The 9,891-nt window shown below is 35.5% G+C and overlaps 1 protein-coding gene across 1 annotated transcript in view; it reads right to left on the bottom strand.

Annotated features, from left to right (window-relative positions):
* Positions 1-9,573, bottom strand: part of LOC145268924 (uncharacterized) — a 156,935-nt gene extending 147,362 nt beyond the window's left edge. Inside the window, exon 1 of the mRNA XM_080124589.1 lies at positions 8,858-9,573. Within this exon, the coding sequence (XP_079980715.1) occupies positions 8,858-9,079 (222 nt within the window). The 5' untranslated portion in view covers positions 9,080-9,573. The remainder of the gene's footprint in view (positions 1-8,857) is intronic.
* Positions 9,574-9,891: the final 318 nt, after the last annotated feature.

The following is a 9,891-nucleotide window of genomic DNA, read 5'->3' as shown; positions in this document are numbered from 1 at the left end:
ACATACATATATACATACATATATACATACATATATATACATATATACATACATATATACATACATATATATACATACATATATACATACATATATACATACATATATACATACATATACATATATATACTCTTTAACCTTCATAGATATCTTGAGTACAGGACTAATACTCTTGTCCTGATCCGCCACGAAAGTATGTCGCACAAAGGACCTAGATTCTTTTGGACACATTAAGGAATAAAGGTTTTTTAGACAACAATTACTGCAAAGGAAGGGGAACCCCTTAACCCCCCTGCAACTTAACTCTGAGTGCTCACCGATGCACCGGAGACATAATCTTAATTCTTTTGCTCAAATAATTTTAGATTCCGAATTTGGAAATTTAGAATAAACTTTTGTCAGGTGACCATCAACCTGACACAATTTACAAAATTTATTTTCGCCATTTTTGACGAAAGACTTAGAGCTCTGAAAGGACTTGATTTGTTTTGGCTCTGAATTCTTCGCCACGAGGGTTCCAGCATTCAACGAACCCGACATGTTTGGCCGGAAATTTTCCCGCCTTGACGCATTTAATGGCGTCGCCATTATAATGTCTATAACGTCAAACGTATACGTTAAAATAGACTTTAAGGAAGGAAAATGTTCACAGGATTTATTCATTATTTCTCTGCGAACACTGTTCGGAAATTTAGCGAACAGAATATGAGCTATCAATCTTCCTGAGGTGGATTTATCTGTAAGAAAATCCGTGCCAAAGGAATTATCCATCTCCGTCAGTTCAAGTTTGACTCGCTGGACGAGGATTCTGATATCCCTCAAAGACGCAAAATGGTCTGGTTGTGGAATAATATCATCGAATATTTTGTTCATAATTGCTGAAGGATTTAAATATTTTTCCTTCAGACACTCCAAAGCTGCTTCGTAATTCTCGGGAATCACATCAAACCTAGAAATAATATTAAACGCCTCTCCTGATAATTTGGATTTTAGCAATAATAATTTATCTGCACTTTTCATGTTTGCAGTACAGAATTAAAATTTCCTTAGGAACCCACGGAATTCAAACTTATTGGGAGTTGGATCCCCACTAAAGGGGGGGGCACTCCAACTCCATTTTCATGGGAACAATATCCCTTGATTTCTCAATCTCCGGCTGGAGCTCAGCCAGTCTGTCGTGGACTCCGCTTTAAACATTTCGAAATCACGACAGATATTTAGTCTTTCTTCATCTGGGGACTTGAAAATTAACTGATCTAATAAATCGTCCACTTCAGACAATCGTTTCTCGATGTCGGAAGAAAAATTATTTATACAATGCCCACCTCCTCTCTATTTCATCCAATCCAAAGAAGCCCTTATACGAAACTTCTTAGCCTCAATTCGACCAACAAGATTTGAATTTGCCATGTTCGAAGGACACAACACGAGAAAAAAAATGGCCGTTCCCACGTTGGGAAATAAAATCAAGGGGCGCAAAAGGATTCTCCGACGAGAACCACTACTATCTGAAGGGGGTTGCGTCAACAAATTCGAAACTCTCAATGAACAAGGAATTTAAATCCATAAGAAAAGTTCAGACTGACATTACGACAACACATTTCAACAATGAATCAATTATAATTCAAGAATTAATATATTGGCTTTCCATACGTTATTTAAACGATTACAATTATCGTAAAATATTTGAAAGGTATTTTTTTTAAACTTCAGTTTACAATTTACATGAAATAATATTTATTTTCAATGAATAAGTTCTTTTATGGACCATTACAATTTAATATAAGAATGAATATTCAATATATTATTTTTTTCAAAGCACATGGTCTTTTAAGGACCATTACAAATTAAATATAAAAATGAATATTAAATACATTTTTTTTTAAAGGCGACACAATGAAAGGAAAAAAAATCCAAAATAATGTGGGGGGGGGGGGTCGAAATCCTATGCAATAAGAACGTTATTACTCATAAGAAAAAAAAATTGGAGGGGGGGGAAGCATATCTTTTGCAATAAAAACGGTGTAAGAAATTCTCTTACTCGTTTTTGCCTTTGGCAGAATGAAAGAGACACAGAAAAGCAACAAAGGCTCACCTTAAATCCAAGAATATTTTTATTTACAAGAAGGTAAAAATGAGTCTGTATTGCAAAAGAGTGCCCTCTTTAGCTTCAGCCAAATGGCCGGTAGTTCATGCCTCGAAAGGCGAAGGTAGTTTTCTTTTTGTTGAAAATGCTAGTAGAATCGGCCACTTGTAGAAATGGTTGAGGGTTCTCGAAATCCTTCCAGATTGGTCAATACGAACAACGCACATTGCGATCGATGTTCATAAAATAATATGCCTCCCTGCGGGCAATGATAATGAAGTAATTAATCCGTAGAACATTTTAGCCTCCGGCTAGTATCCGCATTTAAATGAGCGGAGAAATAAATGGAGTAGAACCCTGCCTTAGTTCATTAGGCACGGAGCGAGATTACGCGTCGGTTTCGCTCGACGCAAAATTGAAATCTGTTTTAAGAAACATAATATTCCCGCCACTTTCTGAATCCTCCGCAGCAACTGAACAACGCAATACCATTGGTCGAAATAATCGCGTGATTGGAACGATCACGTGGTTATCGCCCTTGCATTCTGAAATTTCTAACAATACATCATAAAAATAAATTTTGTTTCATTTTGTTTTCGAGTTTCCGATTCGATTTTTAAGTTTGATGGACGCGGACGATTTTTTTTTTTTCCGACATCGACGTTTACCCTGATAAATCAGAAGTAACTTTTCCAGGGCATTCATCGTCAAGTAAAAGTATCAGCTGACGTAAATGTAAACAAAGACGAAAGGAAATTGATTTTAACTAAAATAAAATACAAGACTTATCCACGTAAAACTAACTTACCTTGCCTTTGGTAAGGTTTATTTGTTGTATATTTATTTTTTCTTCCCTCCCCGCTTTTAAAAAAAAAATTTGTGAGCTCGTGTTAAAATGCCCACAACTAAAAACTGTATGGTTTAAGGAATGACGAATGTGGATCCTGTGCAAACATTGGTCTATTTAGCCATGAAAAACTTTTTCAGGCTAAAATAATTTTTTAAAAGCCAAAGAAAATGCCAAATTGATTTTAAACTCCAAATTAATCTAGCGTGTTTTTTGTTTTGACTTTTTTTTTCTTTGAGTTAAATTTCATTCATACTTTTATTTTGTGCTTGTTTTTATTTTAATTCATTTTAAATTTATTTTTATTTTATTTCATTCTAAATTTATTTTTATTTTATCCAAATATTTTTTTGTACATTTATAATAATTAAAAAAAAAAATGCTTACACAAATATTTGAGTGGATAAAGGACTTCCATTCTTATAATTTAAAGAAATAATTTAAATGGCGGAGGTTAACAATCCTGCCACTTTTCAAAAATCGCTAAAAAAAAAAAACAAAAAAAAACATGGCGGACGACCTACGTATGACACTGAAAATAATTAACGCTCCCTCTGACACGTTACTGGAATTTATTTGTTTACATTTTTTCACCATACTTTTATTCTTAACCAAAAAGACATTTGGTACTAGTGCAGTTTCGCCAACGCGTGAAATTTACTTACATTTACTCCCGAAGTGGCGACTTAAAAAAAAAAAAAAAATTTTTTTATTAAATTGTTAGGTGAAAGAATGGTTCGTCGTCGTACAGTGGTGGCAAAACTACACAAGTACCAAAATGTTATGTTTTTGTTCTAATTTATTTGTCATATTTAAGAAAGGACCACGTTTCTTTTTATGGTACTCCTGCAGTATTTTACCCACCGATTTCACGATCTTAGCCGAGCGTTGATCGACATCCGTCGGAAAACGCCGGAACATGGCGAGCGGTACGATACTCTATCAGCCAATCAGGGCGCTTCAAACGAACGCGCAGAGCAGACGAATAATTTTCATTGAAATTACACACATAGCGTTTCATTTCAGTTATTTTATTGTTCAAAGTAAAAATACACAGCCTTTCATTTCAGCTATTTAATTTAGCGATAAAAAAAAAAAAAAATCGGGAGCTGTTGGAAACATATTTATGCGAATTTATGTGGAGACAAAAATTTGGACACAACCCTTTTGTCTCCATAATAAATCAAATCGCGGAAGGCTACCCGGTTTGGGAAGGAGCTTCTTTCCACATCCTCTGAAAACCCTTTGCTCCCTACTTTGCCTCTCTACAGTCAGTAGAAAATCTTCCAGTCGGAACTAAAGATAAACAGTAATTGTTGTGTCCCCCCCCCCTACAAACATTACTGAAAAAAAAAAAAAAAAAAACATTGTTGTTACTGTTTAATAACGTTTTGTTAAAAACAAAAACAAAAAAAAAACATTAAAGTGTTTATTACTGTTGCTAACCCCCCCCCCCCAAAAAAAAGCTATCGGAAAACAAAATGAACCAAAAAAAAAAAAAAAAAAAAAATTCAACAAAATAAATTTATTTTACTTTAAAAAAATTTACGGTAAGTGTTTGTGATTTATTTTATCCAAATTTTTTGTATTAATTTTATCCATTTTGTTGTGTGTGTGTGTGTGTAATATCTTTTCCTTGTAATGTTGTTGCTATTCACATACTTTTAGCGTTCTTGCACCGTAGCTCCGAATTCTCGGCTTTCGTCGGCGTTAACGCCGAAAGCGTTCGTCAACGCTCGGCTAAGATCGTGAAATCGGTGGGTAAAATACTGCAGGAGTACCCTTTTTATTAACGTAAGTAGATACTCCTGCAGTATTTTACCCACCAATTTCACGATCTTAGCCGAGCGTTGATCGACATCCGTCGGAAAACGCCGGAACATGGCGAGCGGTACGATACTCCTAATCGGTACGATACTCCCAATCAGGGCGCTTCAAACGAACGCGATACTCCCAATCAGGGCGCTTCAAACGAACGCGCAGCAGACGAATAATTTTCATTGAAATTACACACATAGCGTTTCATTTCAGTTATTTTATTGTTCAAAGTAAAAATACACAGACTTTCATTTCAGCTATTTAATTTAGCGATAAAAAAAACCAAAAAAAAAAAACCGGGAGCTGTTGGAAACATATTTATGCGAATTTATGTGGAGACAAAAATTTGGACACAACCCTTTTGTCTCCATAATAAATCAAATCGCGGAAGGCTACCCGGTTGGGGAAGGAGCTTCTTTCCACATCCTCTGAAAACCCTTTGCTCCCCACTTTGCCTCTACAGTCAGTAGAAAATCTTCCAGTCGGAACTAAAGATAAACAGTAATTGTTGTGTCCCCCCCCCCTACAAACATTACTGAAAAAAAAAAAAAAAATTGTTGTTACTGTTTAATACCGTTTTGTTAAAAAAAAAAAAAAAAAAAAAAAACATTGAAGTGTTTATTACTGTTGCTTATCCCCCCCCCCCAAAAAAAAAGCTATCGGAAAACAAAATGAAACAAAAAAAAAATATTCAACAAAATAAATTTATTTTACTTTAAAAAAACTTACGGTAAGTGTTTGTGATTTATTTTATCCAAATTTTTTGTGTATTAATTTTTTTGTTGTGTGTGTGTGTGTGTGTAATATCTTTTCCTTGTACTGTTGTTGCTATTCACATACTTTTAGCGTTCTTGCACCGTAGCCCCGAATTCTCGGCTTTCGTCGGCGTTAACGCCGAAAGCGTTCGTCAACGCTCGGCTAAGATCGTGAAATCGGTGGGTAAAATACTGCAGGAGTACCGATAAATAAAATAAAAATGTTTTGGGTTTTCTTTTCGCACTACGTAACAATTCGTTGCCCCCTAACTTCCGGTCACGTGTCAGAGGGAGCGTTAATTACTTTCAGTGTCATACCTAGGTCGTCCGCCATGCGATTTTTGAAAAGTGGCAGGATTGTTAACCTCCACCAAAATAACAAATTTAGAATGAATATAAAAATAAATTTAAAATGGATTAAAATAAAATAAAAAAATAAAAGTATGAATGAAATTTACTCAAAGAAAAAGAAAAAGTTCAACCGGAAAACACGCTCGATTAATTTGGAGTTTAAAATCTATTTGGCATTTTCTTTGGCTTTTTTTTTTTTTTTAAACTTATTTTGGCCTGAAAAAGTTTTTCATGGCTAAATAGACAAATGTTTGTGCAGGGTCCACACTCGTCATTAAGTACCACAACTTTTTATATCTCGATAACTACTTCTGCAAAATTTCAATGCGATTTCGTATTCAGCATAGTCGAAAACCTATACTAGTTGTCATTCAAAAGAAAATTGTGGAGGTGGACCTAATCTAAAAAATACCCCCCCCCCAAAAAAAAAATTCACTTAATTTCATCAGTACCCTAGTTTTTTTGTTTGTTTTTTTTACAGCGAAAAAAAATTTGTTATGATATCGAGCAAAAGGTTCGATTTTTAAGAAGAAAAGCTAGTATTAAAGATGGGGAGGGAGTGTTGGCGCTTTGAATTGAGTTATCTCCCCATAAAAATCCAAACAAAAATTTAAAAAAACAAACAAAAACAAGATATCTACCTTCAACGCACTGTCATCAAAAAACATGTTTTTCCGCTGTAAAGAAAAAACCTACTCGATCAAATTAAGTGAATTTAATTTTTCAGAGCTTCAGTCCAAAACGGATACGTACAATATAACCTTTTTTGGATATTTTCATTTTTTAATGTTTTGATTAAACTGTACAAGTATCAATTGTGGTACTTATGCACTTTTGTTACCGTGCTGAAATAATAACGTTATTTAGAAAGCCATTCTTAACATTCTTTACTTGTGCATTTAACGAACCAGACGTAACTCAGCATTTGTCCGGCGCATGACGTCAACAGCCGGATAAAACCGAGCGTTGGCGATAAAATAAAAACAACGCTACAACAAAATAACTGTACAATGAAATTGTAAAATGTAGAAACATAAAAAAATTAAATAAGTAAAAAGCAAAAACCTACCGTTCATTTATGTTTTTTGTTTTTTTTTATTATTATTGTTTGAAATTGTTTTGTTTTCAAAATAAATGCATATAAAACAAGTTTTTTTGTTAAACAATAGGAAACTTTTTTTTGTCTGAACTGTTTTTTTAGGGTTTTTTTTCAATTTTTAACATAAAAAAACATTGTCTATGTCTTAAACACGTAAAAGTTAATATATATTTTTTTTTCAACTCTTTATGTCAAATAAATGGAAAAGCCTAAAAAAGGGCAATAAAAAGCATGGGGGGGGCAGGAACAAGGATTATTTGTACATTTTTTTTTCGCCAGAAACAAGGACTTTTTTTTGTTTGTTTTTTGCTTTTGTCAGAAACAAGGATTTTTTTTTATTTATTAGTGGAAGGAGGGTTTCGGCGTTCCTATTTGGTACAGTGACCAAGAAACCCTCCTTTTCGGCAGGGTCGTATCCACCGAAGACCCAGACCACACCACCGGTGTCAGAAGTCTGCCGACGTTGTGTTTTCTGCGGTTAAAAACGGACTCGTCGATTTCTACCGTATGGCCTGGGCCTCCAATCTGCCGGGATTCCTAAGAAAATAGTCCCCGCATATATCACGCAGGAAAAATTTCCAATCCACAATTGTGTGGCGAGAACGTAACCCACATCCGCGATGGAGATTTTTTGTAGATGCCATCTCGAACGCCCATAAGTATATTATTTTTATGATACACGCGATGGTTAGTCGGGATTTTGAGAAGGTCCCAATCCTAATGGAGGTCCATCGACGACATGTTACACTTCTACACCTCCAACCGTAACCGACGGAAAGGCTTGTTCTCTTTGCAAGTACACAAACACAATCCTGGCCAAAATGTAAATAAACACCTTTTCTCTTCTGCCAACAATTTCCGTTGCTGGCAAAAGTTTAGTGCAGCCTCTGAGGTCTGGAGCTGGTCCGCAAGGTTTGTAATATTCATTATTATTTCGTCAGTTATCTTTTTTAAACAATTTTTGGGTTTGTATTACTGTACACATAGATTCGAAAAAGTTGTCAAAAAACAAATATAGAACAAATAAATGTTATCAAAGGCAAGATAAGTTACTTTTCTACCTAACTGGATATATTTTTTGTGTTTTTATTCAGTGTAACATGTTTATTCAGCTCGAAAAACATGCAATGTTTACCGATGTATTGGAAAATTCAAAATGGCAGCCGACTCTTTCTCGGAGAGGGTACGTTTGGGAAAAGGTATTATAAATAATAAACTAGACAAAATACTGTTAGAAAACAACCGAATATATGTCAACTTATGTCACGGTAACATATATTGAGCGAATTTCTAACAGTATCTTGCCTTTGATAACATTTATTTGTTCTATATTTGTTTTTTGACAACTTTTTCGAATCTATGTGTACAGTAATACAAACCCCAATTTTTTTTTAAACTCTCTTCAAATAAGCGTTTCTTGAGTTGTGACACTCTTCCAATTGATAGCGAAATTCTCGTCTGCTTAATCGGCAACGCTCGGTTTTATCCGGCTGTTGACGTCATGCGTCGGACAAAGCCGAGCAAATGCTGAGTTACGTCTGGTTCGTTAAATGCACAAGTACCCCGTGCTGAAATAATAACGTTATTTAGAAAGCCATTCTTAACATGGTCAGGGCAGGGTGTTTTCTAACTATTCCAGATTTTCACTTAACAATTCATAAAGATATCGTAAAACTTAAAAATACTATTTACAAAAAAATAGCGCGGTAACAAAACTGCATAAACACCTAAATTGTTTTCGCTAAATGACCAGCGTGTTTTTTTTTTTTTTTACTAAATTATACTAAAATTTATGTTAACTCGTTAGCAAGAGAATTATTGTTTTATGTAAAAAAAAAAAAATAGAGAGGGGAGGATAATGTTGCGTAATGGACGCGAGGAGAGAGTGTGGTGAAACGTACCTTGCCAAAATAGGCCGCCCAGTGCGCAGGGGTCCAACCATAGAAGCAATCCTCCGTACTTATGCTAGCAGTAGTAGAAGACTCTTGTGGTCTGTGGTCATCAAGTAATAGTCGAAGGCTGCTCACATCACCATCTCTGCAGGCCGAATGCAATGGATAATCCCGCAGTAGACGCTCCTCTTTCTCGGCTGTCCATTCGCCGTCGTTTAGTACGTTCTCCATAACGTGTTCACACCTTTTGTTTTGTTGTTGGCGTCTAATGGACGACCGTTGAAATGAGTACAAGTGATTAGTTGCACGTGGATTGCGGAATGTTCAAATGTTTTTCACAACACTTGCCACAAATGAACAAAGCGGGAATGCAAACGGAGAAAACGAAAACAAAAAATGGCGAATGCCGCCGGAAGAAGGAGGAAGAGGAGGAGGTTAAATCGTACACAAGAGCATTTCTTTCACTTTAACTGTACATGGAGTACTTTTTCTTTCGATTAATGCATAAGTATTCGTCTTGGTTTTAGTTAGTATTGCTAATAGGGAAATATATTTTTCTTTTTTGCAAACTCGGAGTACAAACAATAACAAGTTTTCGAGTCGTTTGACCACTACTTCTTTATACTGAGAAAGTCACGGCTTTTGTGTTTCTTTATAAAAAGGTAAACGTATAGTTCCAGGGCATTTTATCGGAAAGCCTATTGTCGGATTTTTAGCCAACGAAATGGGGGGGGGGTAGGCAACCCGAAGCACCAACAATGAAATCGCCTCTTTGTGTGATAACTCTTTCCCGACTTTTGGGTAAACTTATCCGAAAATTCCTTCGAGGGGAAAGAGAAGGGAAGTCATCTTTTCTTAGTCGCAGAGACTTTCATCAAAATTTTCTGCTTCTCTTTATACCCCTAACAAACTGGGTCTACCCGGACGCCTTGGCCTGCAAATTGGACAGTACCATTCTTCTTCCTCAGTGAGTGTATATACTAAGCCCACACAATCAAAATGGAATACTGATCACAGGCCACCATTGGTCTTAAATCTTCAGG

Source organism: Euprymna scolopes, chromosome 4 (genome assembly GCF_053919585.1).
Source record: "Euprymna scolopes isolate OS-2025 chromosome 4, ASM5391958v1, whole genome shotgun sequence".
Lineage (NCBI taxonomy): Eukaryota > Metazoa > Mollusca > Cephalopoda > Sepiida > Sepiolidae > Euprymna > Euprymna scolopes.
This window is presented reverse-complemented; position numbering and strand designations above follow the sequence as displayed.